Source organism: Arvicola amphibius, chromosome 7 (assembly GCF_903992535.2).
Source record: "Arvicola amphibius chromosome 7, mArvAmp1.2, whole genome shotgun sequence".
In the NCBI taxonomy this organism is placed as follows: Eukaryota; Metazoa; Chordata; class Mammalia; order Rodentia; family Cricetidae; genus Arvicola; species Arvicola amphibius.
In genome coordinates, this window is record NC_052053.1 from 17,442,593 (window position 1) to 17,468,315 (window position 25,723).

At 38.3% G+C, this 25,723-nt stretch overlaps 1 protein-coding gene and 1 non-coding gene across 12 annotated transcripts in view; both read left to right on the plus strand.

The window, feature by feature from the left end:
- The first annotated feature begins 493 nt into the window (after positions 1 to 493).
- Positions 494 to 25,723, plus strand: part of LOC119818474 (sodium channel protein type 1 subunit alpha) — a 78,524-nt gene continuing 53,294 nt past the window's right edge. For all 11 annotated transcript variants that reach the window (XM_038335869.1, XM_038335874.1, XM_038335879.1 and 8 more), the window contains exons 1-6: positions 494 to 757; positions 16,178 to 16,296; positions 18,641 to 18,730; positions 20,595 to 20,723; positions 22,295 to 22,386; positions 23,062 to 23,331. In XM_038335869.1, coding sequence (XP_038191797.1) covers positions 494 to 757; positions 16,178 to 16,296; positions 18,641 to 18,730; positions 20,595 to 20,723; positions 22,295 to 22,386; positions 23,062 to 23,331 — 964 coding nt within the window. The remainder of the gene's footprint in view (positions 758 to 16,177; positions 16,297 to 18,640; positions 18,731 to 20,594; positions 20,724 to 22,294; positions 22,387 to 23,061; positions 23,332 to 25,723) is intronic.
- On the plus strand, positions 22,472 to 22,599 carry LOC119820131. Its single transcript, XR_005286400.1, has one exon. It is a non-coding gene; the product is annotated as a small nucleolar RNA SNORA43 (small nucleolar RNA).

Genomic DNA, 25,723 nt, shown 5'->3' on the forward strand with positions numbered 1-25,723 from the left:
CTTCCCACAGGGCAGGGTATCTTGCCCTCTCTTAGGACTGGAGGGGTAGGGAGGAGGGTGTGAGGGGGAGAGGGAGAGAACTGGGAGGAAGGGAGGAGGTGGAAATTTTAAATGGTATTATTTATAAAGCAAAAAAATAAAATGTTTGAATTAATTTTTTTTAAAAAAAAAAAATCTCGAGCCTTAAAAAGAAAAGAAAAATTTAAAAAGATAAACTCACAGCCCAGCTCCTTTATTCGTAAAACACAAGCGCAATTATACTGGGGTGCTTGGCTAAAACTCAACATAGAGAATACATTTGTTTAAAAGTTTTGTTGAGAGATGCCATTTCAATTTGGGGGGGAGATTAAATAGTGAAGCCTTCTGGCTCCTGTTTCTAGATGAGCATTTATAGATACTAACAGCTTTTAATCTTCGTGATGCCTTTGGTTCCTCCCTCTTTAGGAATCTCACATGAAGAGTAAATAGTAATTAAAATGTGCAGGATGACAAGATGGAGCAAACAGTGCTTGTACCACCAGGACCTGACAGCTTCAACTTCTTCACCAGAGAATCTCTTGCAGCTATTGAAAGGCGCATTGCAGAAGAAAAGGCTAAGAATCCCAAGCCAGACAAAAAAGATGATGACGAAAATGGCCCAAAGCCAAATAGTGACTTGGAAGCAGGGAAGAACCTTCCATTTATCTATGGAGACATTCCTCCAGAGATGGTGTCGGAGCCTCTGGAGGACCTGGACCCCTACTATATCAATAAGAAAGTAAGTGTTTTTATTAGGTATATTTTGCCACTAACTGCATGCATTGGACTTCTGCAGAAGCATCACATACTGAATTAAATTAGCACAGTCTTAACCATCTTTCTGCTTAAGAAATGAGACCAACATTTGTGGGTGTTTTATACATATTTATGAGGAGAAAGTAAATTATATTATACCATATGGAGTTGCCCCAAATACACCAAGACAAAAAAATCTAAATATAAGTGTAAGTTGTAGGCAACTAATTTAACAAATTAAAAGATTCTCACTGAAGATTACATATACTAAGCAATTTTATGTATTTTTGTACCTTGAAATCTTGAAGTCACCCTGAGTTACAAAAGACCTCAAAATGTACTGTGTGAATTTCTCATGGAAGAAAGTTTTACAACACAAGAGCTTTCAATTCCTTTGCCATGTTATAAATAATAAGTCAAGTAACTTTTTGTTTCCATACATAATGTAGTCATGCAATATACAAGAGTATTTTGTTGTTTTGTTTTCTTATTTGTTTTGGGGGAAATTATTTATTTTGGCTCATGGCTTTCATATATAAGAATGTTGGGGTGTTTTGCAATCAAACCATATCAATGCTCCTTCTAACATATATGGGCTTCGTCTTAACTGTATTATGTCTACAAAGACTCTACCTACAAAGCTAAGTCACAGTTTCACCCTGGCATGAACTCTTGGGAGATACTGTCCAGTCTATTACAGTAGCTAGTCCTTAACACGAGGGGCTGTATAATAAGTTCTATTTTATTCATCCACCCGTGTTCTAAGCCTATATAACTGTGCACATGCTAATCATCAAGGCCTTCCTGCCTATATAACTGTGCACATGCTAATCATCAAGGCCTTCCTGCCTATATAACTGTGCACATGCTAATCATCAAGGCCTTCCTGCCTATATAACTGTGCACATGCTAATCATCAAGGCCTTCCTGAGTAATCATCACAGATGTATATTGTTGTTAATGCTGTCATTAGTTCTTCGAGTTTGGATGGCATTCACCCTTCCTCCAGTCCTTCCCAGATCCAGTCCCCTCTTCTCCCACTCAACTTTGTGTTCTTTTTTTAAAATTTTAATCCTTCAAGAAAAAATGTATATTCCTCTAATATTCATAGTTGTGTGGTTTCCCACTGAAGTGTGGTTGTCAGCTTAATAGAAGCTACACTTGTAGAGAAACTGTCTCCCCCTCTTAGCAGTTCACAATTATCAGCAGCTCCACAGCTAGGGGTGTGCTTGTACATTCAGTCTCCACAATGGGATTTGATCTGGCTTGCACTTGCATGGGTCTTGTGCATGCTGTCTCAACAGCTGTGAGTTCTTATGCTCAGCTCCCCTACAGTGCCTTTCTATGACACTTCCCTTGTAGTTTTCCACAACCTTGGTTCTTATTCTCTTTCCCCAACCACCTCTGTGAGCACTGGAAGGAGAGGCATGATATATATATATATATATATATATATACATATATATATGTATATATATATATATATATATATATATTACATTTAGGGTTGAGGTCTCTAGTATCTTATTCTCTAAATCTTGGCCAGTTGTAAGTCTCTGTGTAAATCACTATCTACTGCAAATTGAAGTTTCTCTGATAAACGTTATCTGTGGGTACAATGATAAGTCAATAGGAAATGGATTAATGCTATGTCCATTTAGAAGTAGGTTCCTCCCCCTAAGGCTTATGATCTACTGAGCTATAGGTTCTCTGTCCCAGAAATGGTTCCAGGTGTGGGTTTGATCTTGCAGCTTTGGAATTAAACCCAACCAGAAGGGGGTTAGTTACACCTGTGTTGTTTGTGCCACTAGTGTTCCAGTTGGCATGTCTTACAAAGTCAATATCTCTCAAGATTCACAACTGGGTAAGACTGATGAGCTTTGAGTAATGTTCTTCTCTGGTGGCATGCACAGTACTTTACAGCACCATGAGACCAGACAGGAGTGACGATTTCTAGCTTTGGGAGGAACTGCCGCACTGATTTCTATCCTGGTTACAGCAGTCTGCAGTCTTCCCAGCAGTGAATGAGTGTGCTCCTTTCCCAGCATCCATCCCAGCATTTGGCCTCCTTTATTTTCATTTTCTTATCGTTTCTTTTGTTTTATTAACCTAGTCGTTGTGACTGGAGTGATATAAAACCTCAGTGAAGTTTTAATTTGCATTTCCCTTAGGATGTTGAGCGTTTTAAAAGTATTTTTTCAGACATGTGTATCTATCATAAAAGAACTCTGTTTAATAACATCCCTCCTTTATGTTCTTTTTAATTGTGTTGTTATCTTGTTTTGTTTCATTTTTTGAGTCCTTTATATTTTCTAGATACTAACCCTCTATCAGATGTATAGCTGCCAAAGACTTCCTCCATTCTGTAGGATGCCTCTTTATTCAAGTGATGGTGTCCTTCACTATAATGTACAGTTTTTAAAATACTTGATCTTTTACTAAAAATGTGTTGAAATTAGTAATAAATAAGAAGAATCTGAAGGATATACATATGTGTATAATTAATATATGAATGTCTATGACTTTTATTTTCCTTCTTGAAATAAATACCTTATATCAGGCACCTAAACTTTTATTTTCACCATGATTTCATCATCCTCCTTCCTGAAAAAAAAAAAAAAAACAGATGATTAAAAAAACATTTATTGTCTTTTACATTTATGGCTTTAGTTAATTTTGACCAAGCACAATATATTTCTAACTTCTTAATGGATAGCTAACAAACAGGAATTGTAATTATCTAATCAAGTAAAGGTTTCCATTGGCCATGAACCCTAAAATACTTCAAACTTTCAGAGACAGCTTACTCTTAGCCCAATTCTGATCAGGACAAAAGCTGCCAATAATGGCAATTTTGAGTGAGAGAGAGTGTCTTAGAGTTTCTATGGCTATGATAAAACATCATCACCCGAGGTAAGAAGGAGGTGGGGAGAATTTATTTCAGCTTACAGTTCCACATCAGAAATCAACACGCAGAAAGTTAGGACAGAAAGTCAAGAAGGAACCTGAAGGCAGGAGCTGATACAGAGCCCATGGAAGAGTGCTGCTTACTGCCTTGCTCCTCATGGCTTTCTCAGCCTGATTTTTTTTTAATAGAACCTAGGAGCACCTGCCCAGGGATGACACCACAACATAGATTGGGATCCCCCACGTCAATCAAGAAAATATACCACGGGCTTCCCCACAGACCAATCTAGTAAAGGCATTTTCTCAATTGATATTCCCTCCTCAAAAATGACTTTATGTTATGTCAAGGTGACATAAAACCAGTCAGCACAAAGGTTATTCATCCCATAGTTGATATTTATTAGAAGTAAATATGAGGAATTTGTGAAATAAAGACCCACATGTGTGCTACACAGAATTTGGTTCATCCCATAGATTGTGTTTGTTTATTTATAGTTCCTAGAGCCATGCAGTGTGTCAGAGGCTCCTGTGGTAAAGGTTAGAAAGTCCTTTCCTTATCAGGCATCTGCTTACCCAAATATGGAGCCTCCAATTTCCCAGTAAAACTCACCATCTAAAATTTGTTACAGTCACCAAGAGGAAGTCTGTCAAAATGCAGAACTGAATTCCGGCATTCCATCTCCAATGCTGCAATCCTTCTTTTTAAATCTGTAAACGAATGGTTTGAGAAAGACCACAGTGAAACATGTTGTCAAGGGTAGTCATTCATCAGGTGGAAAACAGACTATTGTAGTCAGTGCTGGATTACTGTAAAGAGACACCATGACCGTGGCAAATTCTGATAAAGAACACATTTAACTGGGATTTCCTTACATTCAGAGGTTTGGTCAATTATCATCAGGACAGAGAACATGGTGACACACATGCAGACATGGTGCTGGAGATGTAGCTGATAGTTCTACATCTGCATGAGAAGGCAACAGATAGAAAGAATCATTGGGCCTGGCTTGGGTTTTGGAAACCTCAGAGCCCGCCCCCTTGTGACACGCTTCTCCAACAAGGCCACACCTACTCCAAGGACACACCTCTGAGTCCTTCTCAAGGAGGGTCAGTCCCTGATGAATAAACATTCAATTATTGGGCCTATGGGACCATTCTTATTCAAATTACCACAGACTATCATTTGTATTTTTCTCTTTAAGTTAAAGAACTTTCAGATTACCAGCCCTGGTGGTGTACTTCTTAAACCCCAAAACTTGGGAAGCAGTGGCAAGCAAATTTCTGAGAGTTCAAGGTCAGCCTGGTCTAGATAGCAAGATTCAGATCATCCAAAGCTACACAGTGATATCCTGTCTAAAAAAAAAAAAAAAAAAAAAAAACCAAACAATCAGTAAGTAAAATAAAAATAAAAAGCAAAATACTATGCTTTCAAAAACAAAGAACTTTCAGATTGGTGGAAGGCACTGTCTTGAAGAAAGGTTTTGTCCACGATGGTCCCTAACTGGCTTATACTGAATTTAAATTGTATAAAATGACACAAAGGAAAACGGAAAACAAAACCCCACAAGCGTGTGACAAATACTTAAAAGGTCTTAAGAAGCACCAAGTGAACTCAGCTCTGACTTGGCAGCAAGCTCAGCACTGCTGGACCCCGCCCCTAAACTTGCCTTCAACATCCCGCTGCTCTTATCTTCAGATGCACATGGCGTGGAGAAGGAAAAAACGTTCTGACATTCGGAACAAATCTTGTTGTGCAAGCAGAACAACCTGATAAGAGAAAAACCGTTATCAGGAAAGAACTTTTTTTTCCTAAGGAAATGTATGTCCTCCGTTTTCACATTGAACTCCCGTCCCGCAAATCTCCAAATGTGAGCCGTCGGACAGCAGTGCTGCTCGAACTGTTGGCAGACCTAAGTCCTTTAAACCAAACACGCTATGTGCTTCGTTTGTCCCGTTTTGGAGACAGTAATTCCCTGTGTGGCTCAGACTGGCCTTGAACCCACACTCTTCCAGTCTGCTGCGCTGGGGTGGCAAGAATGCACCAGTAAAGCCCTGCATAGAGTACCTTAGAACACATGGCCGAGCCACGTTCGTAGTATTCTCCTTCTTTCACAACCCTGTGTTCTAAAACGTTCTGTAGGTTGTCTGTCCATTGCTTTACTGGTCTTAATTTTTTTTTTCAAAATATAGATTGCTTCATTAACAATTCATAAACAATCAATGGACATTAAGTTTTCACTGACAGAAGTTGGAGTTGCTTAGGAAATCATAATCTTTTAAAATTGCATTCCTTCTACAATTTTGTCATTAATTTTATGTAAGCAAGTAGTATCTTCACCATTAGAGTGGTCTTCATTAAAATAATCCAACACTCAAACATACACATAATCATACATATTTATATACATAGGGAGAGGGAGAGTAGAAGAGAGAATGAGGAGAACGAATTGATGGAACAACCAAGGGGTCTACTGGTCAAATATCATTAGGGGTGAGATTCTCTATGACTGAAAACACTGTGAATGTTGATTTGGTTTTCAAAGTGAGGTGGAATATGTAAGCACCGATGGTTTCCCTTAGACTGAACTCAAACACAGTTAATATATCACTTTTATATAAATCATCGTGCTTAGTTCTTTGTAATATGTAGAATGCTTTTAAAATGCTGACTCTTTAGGACACTTTAGCCTGCAGGAACATTGCATCTGGCATTTGCAATTGTAAAGAACAGGAATGTATTGGCTTAAGCGTGGGGAGACCAGCTTGTCCAAGATTGAGAAGCTAGCTGAACCATCACATGATGGAAGACTGTAAGGCAGGCAGAAACAAGAAGGGCCTTATCTTTTCCTGGAAAGGCAGCAAGTCATTCCTCAAGGAGAAGCGCCCAATGAATAACAAACTTTTAAATGTTGTACTTCGTAACACTGGAATAGAAATAATTAAATTTATGAGTTTTGGGAAGGATAGGCATGGAACAATGACAGTGACCATGAATCTGGTTGGTTACAGAATGTATTTTTTTTTTTTTTTTTGGTTTTTCGAGACAGGGTTTCTCTGCAGCTTTTTTAGAGCCTGTCCTGGAACTAGCTCTTGTAGACCAGGCTGGCCTCGAACTCACAGAGATCCACCTGCCTCTGCCTCCGGAGTGCTGGGATTAAAGGCGTGCGCCACCACCGCCCAGCCAGAATGTATTTCTTGTGGTATATCTCAGGATAAAGTGCAATCACATCAGATGTGCAGAAACTTATGTGAATACACTTTAGCATGCCAAAGTTCTCTGTGTTCTTTTATAAAGACAGTCAATGTCATTGGGCTTATGGAAATGTCACTGCTGTCGGTGTATGTTATTGTGACATATGCCCACATATTTTTATCCTAATTGCCCCAGTTTCTGATGTACAAATTATATAATAATTATTAACGCACTTTAAACAGTGATTAGTGGTACAGTGATGTGGGTTTCCCTGGCGCATGGAAGCATTAGGAGTCAGAAATTCTTCAGATGTTTTAAGCACACAGCACTTCAAAGGAGAAGAAGGTAATCACAGTACTATCCAGTCAAAATTCACGGAGTTTTCATCTCATGCTGGCCTTAGGAACCTTTACAATGATATCCCAAGCTAATGCTTTCTATTTGCTTGTTTGCTTGGTCTGTGTCACAAGGACATTTCAATTTGTAAGTACAGTTCCTTTTATGATATTTTCCCCCTCAGTTTCATAACTTGAGTTGCTACTGTACCATTTGACTATACATTCAATTTCACCCACTCTCTGTTCAGAAAACGTCTCCCTTCTATGTTCTTAAAATTACAGATGACTCATTAGTACCACGGAAAGAAATACTCGTTTGACAATGTGGCATTTTTACTAGAAATAGAAAGATATTTTAGATCTGTAGTGAAAAATAGAACCTTGTTATATTTTGGAATATAGAAATGCATTCGTTTAAAAACTATACTGTGTCCTTGAAAGTCTCCTAACAATTTTTTTTTAAAAAAAAAAAACATCCTTTCTACCAACAGTCCTAACACAATGTGTACCATCTCGGTACTGGGGCTGTAGGAGAAGCCTTACACGAGAGGCTTCCAATTTATGGTTGACCTGTAGCAAGTTTTTATTTTGTTTTCAGTTAGGGTGAGGAAGGTCTTATTTTTCTAGGAAAATCTAGATGGCATTTAAAGTCTCATGGTCCTGTGGGTTGGCATCTCACTGGTCTCTGTCTTACAACTCTCCATATTGTATCCACGGGGTCTCCAGAGTAACTGTCACCTACACACCCTCTTAACTCCAACATATTGCCGTGGCTCCCTGAATCTTTCTCCTACTCCCATTGCTTCTTCCTTATTCCTTGCTGCTTTTCCACTCAGTGTCTATCTCAGAAAAGGTCCCAGGGCAAGCTAAATGACCTTTGACATTTAGTAGATATCCACCATATTGTTAAGAGATTGTTCAAATAAAAGTAACCCAAACTCAGCAAAAACTACATTCAAGGGGAGACAAAAGGAAGGGGGCGGGGCAGGGAAGCAAACCTGTGGGCCAAATCCAGGTTGAATAACAAAAGACACAGCATCTAAAGTGGCACCATGAGGACAGCCCTTCAGCAGTTTGGGCTCTGTTTGTGCTTATGCTAGCTAGATTCCTGTGTAGGCAGGCTCACCCACAAGGTGGCACAAATAGCAATCAGTCACACTAAGTTAACATCTACAGCAGAGTAACCTCAAGAAAAGACACTTGTATTTTCTAAGCTTTAACGAAAGCTCTGGAGTGGCCTATAATCAGCACACATGGTTGTTTACTGTGAACAAGTGGATATGACAGTCTGCTGGACCAGGTAAGTGGCACATGCTGAATCATTTCCTAAAGGATGAGACACTTCTACCCATGCCACACAGACGGGCAGTGGGGCAGAGATTTCTTCCACAGTGAAGAGACAGAGACTTCTGGAGAAGCTAGTCTAGATAGCTTCTACATAGCTAGATTGCTCCCTCCCCTACGTACTATGCATCTGTATATTTAAATTCTTGTTTGCCCTACCAGTTCATTCAAGATAGCTTTGGTCTCTATTTAAAAACAGTAAAACTGAGGTTAGATAGCTTTCCCAAGACTGTAAAATTACTAGCAAGTAATCTGGTAGCATTTCCCAAAGACCCTGTTTCTTGAAAACAAATCTTTCACACTATCAGCATCTAATTCAGCTACACTTCCCACCTGATCCTGAGGATGTTACACACCTTTATGTAGAACCTCAACTTAAAACTTTATTCTTGGGATTTCTTAATGTAAATTGCATCTAAATTGAGATGTGAAGACAAGTTCAGTGACAGGGGAAACATAAAGAAGATACTGTAGCAGAGCTGGGCTATTAAATGAGGAGGATGTCAGTCACCCTAGTAACATAGTACAGCATCCTGTTATCTTATTGATGGGTCTGAAGTTAGCTAACGGGATCATATAGTACATCTTAAAGAATATCCAGTTTATTTTCAAAGCAAATAACCCCCACTGGATTCTCTCCATAAGCCCCACTCTCTCTTCCAACCTGAGAAACCATACAAGTAATTTAATAGAATCTTTCTTGCACACATAGTCCTCTCCGTTGTATGAGACTATGGCCAAAATTAAAACAAAAATAATTCTGACATATTGATACCCATGACTGTTTTGTTATATTACATTGGTATTGTTTAACTTTCAAGTTATTTTTTCAAGTTTATAAATGTGGCACTGATGATTCTCAGAAACCATTTCCATTTGCCAGCCTCTTTTGATTTCAGTTCTCAATCCATGGCTTAAAGACCTTCCCCATATCTGCATGAAGGTTCTGTTAGAGGAATTGCAGTCAGTGAGCTGTAGGCCAGCAGATTCTGGGAGAGGAGCTGGGAGACAACTTTTCATTCACCCCTGAGCCGAACAAGGAAGAAAATCTCTGCCTAAAGCCACAGCCTAAAAAAAAAGGGGTGGGGAAGGATGAGGCTGCTTAAAGACTCTCAGAGAGAGAAAAAAAACACACGACGGACTGAACCAGAATGAGGAATGTTTGCTTTGATGGGGACTGAGAAAAATCTCTTGCCGTCTGTGTTTCACACCCCAAACTTCGAAGTATCTCTGTAATGGTCATGTGACTCTTGTTCTGTCCCATTCCCCCCACACACATTGTAGAACCCCTTGCCTTCCCAGCAGTCAAAAGACATAGCCTGCCCTGCTCCCTGGCAGAATTAGGACAGTTTCCCATTATGACCACCAGAGGGGTATGGAGGAAAGATGTGCACCTGAGCCCAACGTAGAGCTAGCCCTGGAACTATTTCTAGAGCGCCTCTTCCTTCTACACAGCAATGCAGTTCCAGCTACTATCAATTCAGGTAAAATTTCATTAGGAATTACATAAGACCCGGGAAGAATTTAGTGGAAGACTGCTCACTTCCCACTTTTTGGATCCTGGCTTTGATCCCAGCACCTGGGAAGGAAAGTTACATCGCGTTTGAAATTTGAGAAGAAAAACATATTTATTTACTCCCTTATGTGAAAATATATTCAAATTCCCTTCCAGATACAGTTGTTCGTGATTTAAACTTCCATGCAAAGAATAAACTCAGTTATAAATGTATGCCTATAGCATATATTACTTATTTATTTTGTTTTCTGAGAAAGGGTCTTACTCTATCACTTAGCCTTACCTCAAACTCACAGCAGTACTCCTGCCTCAGCTCATGAGTGCTATATTACAGGAGAGAACCTCCACATCTGGATGTGATACTTTTAGCTATTTCTTGTCATCCAGCCCACTTTCGTATTTTATCTTTTGTCTTTGCAAATTAACTTTTAGAGAAGGTAAGTGGAATACATTTGGAGTCACCCTTGTTATGTAACAGTTTTCTGTTAATATATAGGTGAAATGTTACAACTGAAGTCTTAATTGTGTGCTTTAAGGAATATGAGCTCTAGATTGAAATAAAGGTTAAACCAATGGCTACATATTCAGAAGGCAAAAGTGAAAATAGACACTTACCAAATTCAAGTTTCCTCCTTGACAAAAGTCATAAGAAAAAGTCACTTTCTCTAAGTGCAGATATGAGAGAGATTACCAGATTGTGACGAGTCAAGGGCTCTAATCCATATATTCTATATAATATTGAGAACTGATGATGTTTTGCTGGCAAGGGTTGCTGAAGAGTGTGACTTGGCTGGTCAGTTAGTGCTTGAGGTTAGGTCAAACCTGTTCAGCACAGTAGGTGAAGTGTGGCTCTGAGTTTCTAAAATCCAGCGAGACTAGACTGAGAAGACTGGAGACAGTACCAAAAAGTCACATGAAATAGCTCAATGATTCTCATATTTCTTTATCCGATGTCAGTGTTGCATTGGGTTAAAGAGAAAACCACTGAGGTGCATTTCACACTCTCCATTAGCTTTTCCTGTAGTATTAGAGTGTCTGAAATCTTTACAGTTCAGGTTTTTATTTTACAGTATGTTTGCATTGGCTAATGCTAGGTTATCTACACCTCCATCGAGTCTTCTAAGTTTATTTGTGCTACCGTTGGCAGCTGAGCATTCCTTGTCCGTGAACAAATAAGGGCCAGGACTTAAGTACATGTGTTTTCTTTCCCAGATGCAGCACAAAGCTTGGTAAGTATAGTACTAAAGAGATAGTTTGTAAACTGAAGTCAACAGTTGTGCCTAAATTAGGCGCTGCTTTTCTGGGGTCTGGCATATGCATGCTACCTAATTATTCATCATATAAGCACTGCAAAAAATATTATTTAACTTTAGTGAATATACAAAAAAGATACTTGACAGATCAGAGCAATCCTAAGGTAGGAGGGAATGCTTCATTCCCATAAATGCATTCATAAATGATGTTTTTATACATCTGAATTTTACCCATAGTGCCTTGTTTCAAAGCTTGTTCTGAGGAAGAAAATTATTCTCATATTAAAATGTTCTCACAAAGTGCCTATAATTCTATTTCTTTGCAGTGATGACACTGAACCTTTTGTTTTTCCCTTACAGTAAATGAACCGAGGGATAAGTATAAGGAATAGACACAAATGCGGCTAGTTGCCACTAAAAGGCAGACTCTTGCCACTTGACACTGGGGTCATCCACTCACGTGAATGTTCTTATCAGCTATGAGTGTGGAGAATCTTTTTAGACGAGGTGCTGGTGTTTGTCGTTTCTCCTCAACTCCCAAGTTTGGAGTATTCTTTTGGATTGACATCACTTAATGAAATTAAAATTGTCTTCGGGAGCTGTGTTGACCCTAAGTAGATTTAAAGGGTGATGCAATATCATACTATATGATCACCTAGCACATTTCTTATAAGAAATCAAAAATGATATGCCTTTGAATGCTGTGTAAATGTTTGTTGACTTAAAGGCACACGGTATATGTTTATTCAGATAACAGTATACTGATACTTTCACTAGATTAGGATTTTTCCCTGAAAGGGAGAATGTGTGTGTGTAAATACGTTTATATGTGTAAATAGAAAAAGCAAACATATCCAGATGGTTGGCAGCTTTGGAGTTGCTTCTTCATGCCCGAGAACTTTGATTCCTTCAGATTCTCCTCCCCATGCTGTACCATCAGCACTATGATTTAGAGGCATTCTTCTGAGTGTTTTTACAGTTGCCAACTGACTTCTCTGCTACGGAAGCATTACAAGGAGAGCAGACACAGACCTGTAAGGAAATACACAGCAGAGTCTTGCAAAAAGCAAACTTAAGTTCTAACTCAGATTTACTGATCTGATAATGATTACAATTCTGCATACAATGGGGCACTCTTCATTGCAAGGCTTTTGAAAGTAAATCCATAAACACTTCAGAGTGACATAGATGGAGCTTGTGTTTGAGCATGTATGTTTCCACCTGAGAGGAGTGGAGCATCAGTAGGGGGAAAACAAGGAAATGGTTCTGCAGTGTTGGCCTTATTGTACAATCCTTGGCAGTGGTGGGAGGAAATCTTATGAAAAAATAAGGCACAAAAAAACCATGTTGTGCAGTCAAACATCACTGATCCTCTCTTTCTACTCAACCCCATGGATCTGCACATGGCACACAAAATTCTTTCTGAAATATGTTACAAATTATTTGCATTTAACAAATAAATGCATCAAATATTATCCTAAAGATTGAAAGCTTGAAAAATTAAGAATTCTGTCCAAGTATTAATGCATCCAGGGAACTTTCAAATGTTCAATGACTGATGAGTACTGGGGGTCCAGTGCTTCTATAAAAGCCACCTTGTTGAGTTCCCATGTCTAGAACTTCTTCCTGGTTCTCTCTTGCTAGGCAGAGCTTCTGATCTTGCCTTTGGCTTATTTTACGAAAGTGTAGTTTCTGCTCTTCCTCACCCACCATTGACTTCTCTAACATTGCCTATTCTGTTATTGATTTCTCTTCTCTCATTTCTTTTTTTCATCAAGTATTTCTGTCTTAGTGATTTTCCTATTGCCATGACAAAACACCATGACTAAGGTGACTAATAAGAGCATTTAATTTGTGGGGAGGGGCTCATATGAGTCCGTGACTGTCATGGTGAGGAGCATGGCAATAGTCAGGTGGGTTCTGAGGCAGTAGCTGAGAGCTTGCACTGGATCCACAGGCAAGACACACACACACACACACACAGAGAGAGAGAGAGAGAGAGAGAGAGAGAGAGAGAGAGAGAGAGAGAGAGAGAGAGAAAGAGAGAGAGAGAGAGTTAGCTGGTGTTGGGGGAGGCCGCTAGTTCATTTCCCAACCTCCCTGACTCGAAATAATCACATAGAAACTGTATTATTTAAATCACTATCATAAGTGAACCCATTTCTATTATTTTATTTTTTACCAGCAAGGTTCCGGCTGGCAACTCGTGTGTTTCTCCTCCGGCAGTTCCATGGCTTCTCCCTGACTCTGTCTACTCTCTTTATATATCTTTTCTAGCCTGGCTATATTTTGTTAAGCCATTGGCTAAAAGCAGCTTCTTTATTCATTAACCAATAAAAGCAACACATATACATAAGGACTTCCCATATCAAACTGGGAATAATATGGACTTTAAAATCCCCAAAACCACATCTATTGATACATGCCTTCCAACAAGCCACACCTCCTAATCTTTCCCAAACAGTTCTGGCATCTGAGACCCAAATATTTAAATATATATGTTGGAGCTGTTCTCATCCAAACCACCACAATTTCCTTTGCTCTCTCATTTGAACAGAAGGTGACCAAGGAACCTGTGATATAGGAATCCTAAGTGCAGCCAGTCTCCTTATGACGACCCTGGATCTACTGAACTCTTGTTGACCTTCCAAAACCTTCTTACCCTCCAGATGATAGAGGCCTTAGTTAGCCTGAAATTCCTCTGTCATCTCTCTCACTCTATCCACTAAAATCAGCCTGTAATGTTATCTGAAATGATATTCTTAGTACAAGGGCATACATTCTTTCTAGTTACATTTTTACTGCTGTTCCTACTCTAGTGTCCAGCATTCCTATCACATTTTTCTGAGTATTTTTCTGGAAAAGGAGGTGTAGGCAAAAGATTAAAAGATAATGACAGGTAATCCTAAAATCATCCCTTTTGTGTCCATTAATCCTCATATTCCGTAAGGTATCTCCCTTGCACAAGCCGGTCCATGTTTTACAATGATTTCATATAGTCATTTAGGGGCAGAAAAACTGAAAGAATCAGAGAGAATAAAGGGAATAACTTATTGTCTGCAAGCAATTGACACTGGAGTAAGCACCTGTGAAATGTTCCTCCCACAAGTAGGCTTCTTAGGAAAGACTTCTCGAGCTGGACTCAACCCTTATGTATACATGTTGCTTTTATCGGTTAATGAATAAAGAAGCTGCTTTTGGCCAGCTGAAGGTGGTCAAAGAGTAGCATTTCCCCACCCCGGAGATGGGGGTCTCTGCTCCTCTGTTAATTGATGAATCCAGCGGTGTTAGTTGACAAAGACCTGAAAGGAAATGGGACAGGACAACCTACTCTCTTGTTTTATTTGATTATTCTGTTCAACAGACATAAAACGGCCTGCCAAATTTCCTTACAACATTCTAAACATGGGTTTTACTCTAGGCAGTTGAATCTTTCTGTGTCACAACCCAGAAAAGACTAAGAGACCTGCACTGCTTAGGGGATATTTTCATAGCACATTTAGGGCATTTCTCCCTATAAACCTGATAGAACGTTCTATTTTCAAAGAGCAACTCTGCATTTGAAGGTTGCTCCACTTGGAAATATTGAAGTCAAAATGGAAAATCTATTAGTGTCCGAAGTTTGAATGTGGGGAAGAAATCTATGAAAGATTCTTAGTAGGAAAACAAATAGCATGTTCTAATGCTAATCATAATGGAGGTTCATGTAGATAGGCTTGTCAAGGTCAAAAGTTGGGAGTTTTAAGGATTAGGTTTAAGAACATCTTAAAACTGTACTGAGACATTATGAAGTAATGGATCATTTGTGTAAGACTCTGGGCTAGAGATTCAACACACATACACATACATGCTGAACTGGGAATACATCCCTGTGCTAAAGCACTTGCTTAACGTGCAGGAAGCCTTAATTCAATTCCCTATACTTAGAAATTTAAAGAAAAAAAAAACTTCAGAATTCTTTCACCTTGGTATGGTATTCACAAAGAAGTCAACATTTTCCTCCCACATAGTCTGAATATCGATAAGTGCCTTAGAAGATCTATGTCAGAGTGTTCCATGGTGCTCCATTGCTTGGTGAGTCATTTAGTTTCTTTTTTCTCTTCTCTGCACACTGACTCTTGTTGTGTAGCATGTCCAATTTCGGGATGGACTCTGTTTGTTATTATGGGTTCTGAGTTCTCCTGGGACAGTGAGCTTTTCCTCCATGCTGTTGGAAATCAATTGGGATTAGAATTCAATGTGTCAGCTAACCCAGAAATCCCAATACAGAAGTTAGCACTCCTGGTCAACAGGATACTCTCCAGGGAGCCTGGCCTCCAGAAATCAATGACTGGATGATATCCATCTAACCCAAGTGTGCTCGATGGCAGCAGCTTCTGTTTTCTTGTACCAACAGAATGATAATGTTTATTTTATAAGCACAGATAGCAAAGGAATATTTAGTTTTAAAATGTTCAGTTCTGTTGAATGATTTTGCATTCTGCAGGATTAATTTTCCAGATATTTGACCTAGGCAAACAAGTCATTATGAAAAGGAAGTCTTATGCACTTTAGAATAAAAATGAAATGTGTCCCCATGTCAAACTTTGGCTTAACTAAGCTGCTTAAAATATTCAGAAAATAAGGACATTCTCCTGTCCTAACTGGTGTACAAACTCAGGTAAGTGGATGCTGGAAGGTAAGAGCCCTCGTAGGTCTCCTCTCTAGAACATTAATGATCAAGAGGGAGCTAGTGTTCATCATGCACATCAATAGTGATTGTTCTGGATGTACAAATTGGAATTTTTGACTGTAACACTATTGGAAAATAGAAAGTAGAGTTTATGCTTCTGTGTTTGTTCCTGTCTTGCAGACTTTTATAGTATTGAATAAAGGGAAGGCCATCTTCCGGTTCAGTGCCACCTCCGCTCTGTACATTTTAACTCCCTTCAATCCTCTTAGGAAAATAGCTATTAAGATTTTGGTACACTCATATCCTTTTGCAAGTAATTTATGTTAACTGCTTGTATAATGTGATATATATATATATATATGTATATGTATATATATATATGTTAAGATGTGCACACACTCTACACTTTATCCTATCCACTAGCATCCTTTATTTGTCACACCAATCTTGTTTTTCTACTTTGTAGTGAATGAGATTTGAGCCCAGGGCCTTAGATACAGCAGGCAAACACTCTTCCACTGAGTCAGACCTCTAGCCCTAAAGGCTGGTCTACACTCCAGGATTCTAGCCGGGGAACAATGCCAGCCACAGGAGCTGGATCTTTCCATCTGAATTAACAAAACAATCAAAATAACTCCCCAGAGACATGCCAGGAGTCCTGTTTCCTCAGCGATCCTAGATTCGGTCAGGTTGACAATTGATACTAGTTGTCATGTACTTACTGAATTCCCTAAGCTTGTGAAAGATAACCATATTTATTACTACCTCCTATACAGAGTCGAATAGAATTTTCAGCAAAATTATATAACAAAAAAATCTACTTTCAAAATAAAATGCAAGTTAGTTGCAGATATGATATATGCCATTTTAATGGATCCTGGAATGATCTTGTAAGCATAGAAGCATCCAAAGAGACTCCAGGATTAGCTAATTTTCCAGCTTTTCTGATGATTTATATGAAACACAGTAATACTGACTGTATATCAAATTTAAACTGCTGAATACGATTCTACAGTGCAAAACTATCATTTAGTAAAGACTCAGGATGTTCGTGAAAAAGTTAAAACTGTCCAAACAGGTTGAAGGAAACGTGGTCCTGTGGTTCCCACTGGGGTTCAAAGATTTTTACAACTAAGTCAAATGTGGGTATTGATCTGTCAAAAACTCGTTTATGACTAAATTTCTGTTGTTGGCCTTAGTCATAATATAAATAATACAAAATACTATTTTAAGTAAGTATCATAAGTATAAGTCATACTAGCAAGACTTTAAAAAAATTGCATTCTAAAATCTATAGAGTTGAACAAGCATGAAGCATTGGGATAGTTTGTTCTGCAACACTATTAAAATAGTAACTAACTATCTAAATAAGTAAGACATTAAAAAAACAATCAAAAAGCCAGCACTACACTAACAAAAGGAGGAAGCAAAAACAGAAAGCAAAATAATTAGTTTCACAGTAGCAAAAACAATAAAAAACAACAAAAGTAAATGTCATTCTCTTTTTAAGTTGAGTTAGTTACAAGTAATTCCTTAATATTGTCAATAGGTTGTTACTGAAAACAAAAAAAATTATCATATAAAAATGTCTATGTTCACTGTTTTAATGCTTAGAAGCTTTTCTAGCTGAGTTAGTCTTTCTAGTGCCACCATGTGGACGTTTGATGAAAATGTTCTTTACACCTAATGGAAGTGTTTAGCCAATCAATGGCAGTGGAAAGAACATCTGAACTTCTAGCAGAAAACAAGCATTTTAGGATCCTGCATCAACCGTCTGTGCTCTCCAGAGCTCAGACATTATTTCAGTGATTTCTCTAATGACTTTAGCAGCCACTTTCAGAGCTGCAATTTTATTACATTTCCTTCCTTCAGCCTATCACTCAGTGCATAGACACGTCTCCAAGGGCATTCTTTGCAAACATCTCACACGCATTAGTTTCTTTGATCTACACAGCCAAGCAACACCGTCTGTTCATGGTTGACATCCATGTATGAATGCAGGTGGAGACACCGGGAGGTGAAAGCACATAGAAACGAGGTCCAAGAGCATGTTGCTGTGTGGAATTTCAATTGCATCCAAGGGATGATGAGCCTTGACCTTCAAGAGTGCCGCCCCCTTTTTATCTCCTCCCTTGCTGTTGTACGTGTGTATACTCACTCAAACACAGCAACCCAGTGCTTTGCACAGTACTCTGCTTTAACCGTAAGGAATAGTCATTCATAAATTCTATCCATTATTGAAGAAATTCCTCTACTGCAGAAATGCATCTTCCTCAAAAGTGTACCATTCTAATTGTGTGACTTGGTACAAATTAATACTTTCTGCTCAAGCGTGTTGCAAATCCATGTAAAACACATGGGACCTCCCCCTCCCCCAACCAAGCTCTCTAGAGGAAATCATACTTGTTTGGAAACAGCTACAATAAAGCTAATATTCTTATATCTATGAATATTCTCATTTAATCTGAAGTGTGGAGGCCACACTATTATGCATTTTTAACAGATGAAAGTGAAGTTTAAGGAGATTCGATAATACACAGGCACATGTTTATCCATGAGTTGTTGTGCTAACATCTGGGTTTTTCGGTGTTACTGCTTTTTAAATGTGAACTTCTGTTTGTATGTTCCTTAACACTAACTTACATTATTCAGCATGCTAATCATGTGCACTATTTTGACAAACTGTGTATTTATGACAATGAGCAACCCTCCTGACTGGACGAAGAATGTAGAGTAAGTTCAATTATATATATTTTAAATATTTATTCATGTATACACATTGAAATTCTGAAGCCTTGTTTCAATGTACCCCTTAAGTGAAACTCAAAAGTATACTTGACAAAGCCATTTACAGATACAATTGGACAATAAGACAACACTCTCTGAGTCCCAGGCTTGCTGGTGTTGAATATGGGTTTTCCCTTTACCTTGTAGCTGGCTGTTTTGTTTTTCAATGGGGTTTCTCTGTGTAGCTACGGTTGTCCTGGAACTCACTCTGTAGACCAGGCTGGCCTGGAACTCACAAAGATCTGCCCACATCTGCCTCTCGAGTGCTAGGATTAAAGGTGTGAGCCACCACACCCAGCACTGTAGTTAATAGTTAACAGAAGTCTAAGAGAATACTCAATGGGTTTTCTCTTAGGATCTGGTATTTGAAATAAATACAATGAAATTAATTGCAGAAAGATAGACAAGATATGCTGGTCTTCCATCCAGATGAACACATTAATTTGGCTATTTAAGAATCTAAAAGGTTAAGCTGTAAATGGTACATTAAAAACAACATTGAGTCTTAGTACCATGAGATATTCATATTTCATCCAGATTTATATTTATTTCAAGTGTGAACATCAAGGACTTGACTAAAATTTCAGGTTTATAAAACTTGGAAATTCAGTTGGTTGAAGGCTAAGCAGATGACAGTGAAAGTCCCGGTATCATTTTCCGAAGCTGGAAGTGTTACTATGGTAGTGCCCATCTCCCCATACTGGAAGCGTTACTATGGTAGTGACCATCTCCCCATGCCTGGGGCACCACTGGGGAAGAGACACACAGTTTGTGATAACTGGAGCTATGGCTACTGTACCTGCTCACACTGCCCAGGTTCTGCTCCTCTAACTCTGGCTGCTACTCTACCATACACACAGTATTCCCAATGCCTATTCTTCCAATGCTTCTAGATGGGAGCCTATGACAACCTTTTCTCAGACTCTGAAAAAAAAATAAACTGGTATAAGATGGATTCTGAAAGTATTTAAGTTAACATACAAGACTCAAACACACACGACTAACTAAAGAAAGCAAATCTTTAAAAAGCAATTGAGATTGAGATTTTTTTCCCTTCTAAAGGAGAATCATCTTATGCTTCTTCAATTATTGATTGTCTATTCCAATCTGAGACCTTGCTGACTAACTCTCAGGAGTCTGCATCTGTTGATGCCAAGACATTTCAGGGAGTAGCTAGACTGACTGTGCATGGCATGTACTTCTCACCTGCTCTGATGGTAGCTTAGGAAATGACCCTTCACGTACTATGTATCTATTCTAGTTTCATTTCTGTTGCTATGGTACCGTACCTGACAAATGAGCGTAACTGAGAAAGAGCTTATTGTAGTTCACAGTTCCAGGTTTCATGGTTACTCCAAGAAAGTCAAGGCAGGAGCTTGAATTAGCTGGGCACACCACATTCAGACCAGAGACAGACAAATGTGTGTGTGCTAGCGTTCTCTTCTCTTACGCAGCCCAGGGCCCCAAAGCAAGGAACAGTGCTGCCCAATTTCAAGGGGGGGGGGGTATGAAGGGAGTCTTCGCTCATCAGTTAAGGCAGTCAACGTGCCCACAAGTGAGCCCGAGCGAACCAAACACTCACTGAGGCTCTTCTTCAGTGACTGTAGGTTTTGGAAAGTTGACTTTTAATACCAGCCATGAGAAAAGTCAACTGTAAATTAATGTGGTGTTTTATTAATGAAACTAACATCAACGGGTTTAGCTTTCGGTTTTGGTGTCTGTGTTTTCTACTGACAGAATGTTAGGGAACTGGGGTACTCTGAGGGAAAGCTACAATATCCTTCATTATTCTTGGCTTACTTGTTCCTAGGTACACCTTCACAGGAATATACACTTTTGAATCACTAATAAAAATTATTGCAAGGGGTTTCTGTTTAGAAGATTTTACTTTCCTCCGTGACCCATGGAACTGGCTTGACTTCACCGTCATTACATTTGCGTAAGTGTCTATTTTTGGAAACTTCAGAGGACAATATAGTTTGGATTTCTGTCCAAGTTTTTAAACAGTATGCTTTAGTGGTAAACCATGCTGGCATGATTTAGGTTAATTGAACTCTGTTTTAACGCTTATCTCAAAAGAGCAAGACCATTTCACCATTCCATGTAGAGTAGTTGCAGGATCAATTTTAGTGCCAATGAAGATTTATCCTGAAAATTTCATATGCCAGTCTTCTTGCACAAACACCCCATAAGATAGAAGTGTAAATTATTTATCACCTGACCTGGAGGATGGTTTCCAAAAGTCACAGCAGCAAAACTTGTACTGACTCCAGTAATTTGCACTGATCTTTCTTACTCATGCTGTGCACACTCCTCCCATAGCTCCTTTGCTAACTTTGTGGAACCCAGAAAGCAAGTAGCCATGCATCAAAATATACTGAAAATTAGATCATAAGAAAACCAAAGAACTCAGTGCATTACAAACTTAATAAATCATTATCTCATGAGCAAACTGATCTTTAAGGATTGTAAATGGACACACTCTACCTCTATTGCCCTTCTGATTCTTCTTCTTCCTCTCACCTCTCTCTTGATGGCCTTCTTTATTTTACTCACATAAACCTTTTAAGCTAGTTCTGTGCTTGTTTCCCGACTTCCTGTCTTCTCCCTTTTGCGAATGATGAACTGCCTCCCAAAAGAGGAGCTGAAAATAACAGGAGTAGGTGAAAGTAGGTGTGGAGGACAGTGGGCTAACACCACTTATCCCATCTTTGGGAGCTGACTTTCTCGGTATCAGCAGGACTGAAGGGGTAGACAAGGACAGATGGTACTGATATGCTCAGAAGTGTAAATACTGGCTGTCTGGTCTTAATTCTATGATTTTATATCAGATCAGGATATGCAATCCTTCCCCAAACCTTTCAGCCACAACTTACAGGATAACAGTTGGGATTTCTCTTTCTTAGATTAAAATAGAAGAAATGACAGAGCAACATTGGGTCACATAACATGCTATTGTTCATTTATCCAACTTTTACTCAAAAGTTATGCTAGCAAATGCTATCTTGAATGGTAGGGCAATAGACAATCTATTGCAATAGTTACATTTCCATTGGACAATTTCATTTTCAACAGAAACCATAGCACATGGGGTGTTTACCCTTTAATTTGCCCAAATCGCATACAATTTTGACTCACTTTATGAAACTTTATGGAAGTTAACATTTAGCTAATGGTATTTACTGTGAAATTAAGGCTATTGTGATGAATTCTAAATTTAATTGGCAACTTACACTACTATCATTTAAAAACAGCCAAAGTTCTCCATAAATGTGCCAGATAAACACTAAGTCCCTCCACATCTTTAATAATTTTGATTTAACCCTACAGGTAAGTCACAGAGTTTGTAAACTGGGTAATTTTCAGCTCTTCATGCTTTTAGAGCTGAGTCTAAAAACTGCTTCAGCAGTTTTAGGTAAGACTTGATTAGAATAAAGTATAAAGTAACTGTATCTACAAATCTTTCTTTGCATCCTGTCATTGTGTTTGTGTGTGAACTCCCCGCTACAGATATGTGACAGAGTTTGTGGACCTGGGCAATGTCTCAGCGTTGAGAACGTTCAGAGTTCTTCGAGCATTGAAAACCATTTCAGTCATTCCAGGTGAGAGCTATGTGCAAGCGTATAGGTTAATCCCTGAGTTAAATCCAGGACTTTTTCAACTGGGCCTCCTTGCTTGACATTCATCGTTGTAGACAATCAAGAATCAGACGCTACTCAGCTGTGCCTGTGTAAAGGGCAAAGAGCAAGTGGGTATTTCTACGCCCAGTGTTCAGAAGCCAATGAGCACTAAGAATGGTTTATAGCCTGACATTTTGCAGAGAAAAAAAAAGAAAGAAAATCAAGAATCATAAAACAGAGTGCTTAGCATAATGTTACTCTTCCTGTCCCTACAGGTTTTATCTACTTTTGTGTTTAATGAGTGGACACTCCAAGCAGTTTCTATTTTAAAATGTATTTTGAAATGTCAATTTTATTAAGGTTTTGTTACCTATTATATGTATTAATTTTATTCATTCTACCTATTGATTCCTGTGTGAAACAAACTTATTCGTTTGTAACAAAAGACAAATTATATAATAAAGCCTATACCAGCATGGAAGACTTGTTTTAAAATGTAGTAATACTCTGAATTATTTTTATATTAAATATCCACCTGCCGTGGGCAGCATCTTGGGACTTACACATTGACACAATGTTTTCAAGGGAACTGTGCGAAGAATTTAGTTATTACTTCGGATGCTTAAGCCTTCGTAACGATATGCTTCTTTCTTTCAGGCCTGAAGACCATCGTGGGGGCCCTGATCCAGTCGGTGAAGAAGCTGTCTGACGTCATGATCCTCACGGTGTTCTGTCTCAGTGTCTTTGCGCTAATCGGGCTGCAGCTGTTCATGGGCAACCTGAGGAATAAATGTGTACAATGGCCTCCCACCAATGCTTCCCTTGAGGAACACAGCATAGAGAGGAATATAACTACTGATTATAACGGCACTCTTGTCAATGAAACCGTGTTTGAGTTTGACTGGAAATCATATATTCAAGACTCAAGTAAGAATTACCATTATGAGTACTTAATTCTTTCCTTGTTTGCCTGCTATCTGTCTATTCCTGGACAAGTAAAAGATGACCAGAAGGAAGCTGTAACCACTAAACAATTATCTGATGAAACGTCATAAATACTCGAATCTAGGTTTTTGTTTGACGTTCCTTTCTCCTGGATTTTGTTTGTTTTCTCTGCCAAGAACGCTGGGGATTTAACCCAGGACTTTGCACAAGTTGAGCGGGTGCTGTACCACTGAGCCACACTGCTAGTCCTTTCCATGAAGTTTAAACAATAGGCCATTTGTTATCTCGCTGGATAATTTTAAGAAGAATTTGAAGCAGCTTGCACACATATATTGTTTAATTTGACAGCTATTCTAATTCTTATTGTTGAATACTACTTTCTCTTGTGTTATTTTGTATAAAGCTAATGAATTCAGCCAGGGAGAAATTCCCTAGGATAATGCATCAGTGTGCATTCTTCATGTGACAGCTATAACAACAAAAGAAAAGATGGTTTGTGGAAAACCACTTGCTAAATGTGGACACTAAAACTTATTTCAGAGGCCTGGACTAGGCAAGGATAAAGGGGAATATTGGTGACAATATATTGACTTAATAATACATGATGAAATATTTTTTTGTAGGCTAGACTCAATTATTATTGTAGGAAAATGAAGTCAGATTCACAAGTAATAATATTTGATTGAAAAAAACCATATCAAAGAAGAAAACAATAAAGTCAATTTGACTCAAAAGATATCAATTCAAAAGCCAGATTAATCAACAAAATTTTAAGAATTGGCTTATTTTTGTTCAAAGAATTTAGATCAAACCATTGATCGTTGAAAGAATCAATTATGAAAGAATGGAAAATAAGCGACCCTTATCTTTCTCTTTCTAGTTTTTCTTTTTTTAAGTCACAATGAAATAAGCAAAATTTTCTGCCTCCTTTTTTAATTTTAGCATTTGTCTGTAGTAGTATTTCAAAAGCAAGGAAAGTCAAACCAGATTTATCTAGGAAGGAAATATGCTGATAAAGAAACATGTTGGGGTTTAAAGCCAAGCTCTCCATATGCTTGATTATCACCATTTTGTTATTACCTCGGGGAAATGAGTAATGTTCCGGAATAAAGAACAAACCTCAGGGTACTAGAAAGCTGCTGGAATTGTTCTTAAAGCCACTTGATAGTTCTTGAAGCAATAATAGTGTAAAGAAATAGAAAACAGACGATCAAAGTCTCATTGTAACTGGATCTGAAAAATGCCTTGGTTTGGTATCTTCTTCTCTGTGATGTGCAGTTACCTGCCAGCCAATGATCTGCAAATAAATGTCAGCGTTAGATGAGAAATGCGTTCTAAACACTGCCAGAGCAAGGGATCAATGTGCCTTAAACATGACACATAATGCCCCAAAGTTCTCACTTTTACCAAGGCTCTAAAAGCTGTAGTTTGTCCAGATTTTGTCTAAGATCAGCACTGACTATGAAAACATCCCTTAGGTTTATTCTTTCTCCTAGGCATTATTTTTCTTACATTCTAAAAATAAAGTAAATATTTGCTGATTTTTAACTCTAAAGTCTGATTATCACCTTCTCTAATAATATTATACTTGTTTAAAAAAGATACTTTATATTATTTGTGGCTCTTGTGAAAGGTGGTTTTCCTCATTTTTTTCTTAGCCAATTTAATTATCATTTGTATATAGGAAGGAGAGTCGTTTGTTTCTGTTTTTGTTTTTCTTTTTTGATTTTTGATTTTTTTATTTAATCTTGTATCCAGCCACTTCACTAAAGGGGTTTATTGGCTGTAGAACTTCTCAGGTAGAATTTTTGGGGTCACTTATGTATACTATCATCTATAAATAATGATATTTTGGCTTCTTCCTTTCCAATTTATATCCCCTGGAGCTCTTCTGACTTATTGCTGTATCTTTAACTTTTATGGAGAGAGTGGACAACCTTCTCTTTCTTTCTTGATTTTAGTAGAATTGCTTTGAGTTTCTCTCCACTTAATTTGATGTTGGCTGTCAGCTTGCTGTATACTATCTTTATGCTTAAGTATGTCCCTTGTATCCCTGTCTCTCCAAGATTTTATCGCGAAGGGTATTGGCTTTTGCAAAAGATCTTTTCAGCACCTAATGATCATGCAGTTTTTTTTCTTTCAGTTTGTTTATATGGTAGATTATATTGATAGATTTTCATATGTTAATCCATTCTTGCATCTTTGAGATGAAGCCTGCTTGATTATAGTGGATGATTTCTTGATGTGTTTTTGCATTTTGTTTGTTAAGTATTTATTGAGTATTTTTGCATCGGTGTTCATGAAGGAAGGAAATTGGTCTGTAATTCTTTTTCTTTCCTGAGTCTTTGTGTGGCTTCGGTTTCAGGGTGACTGC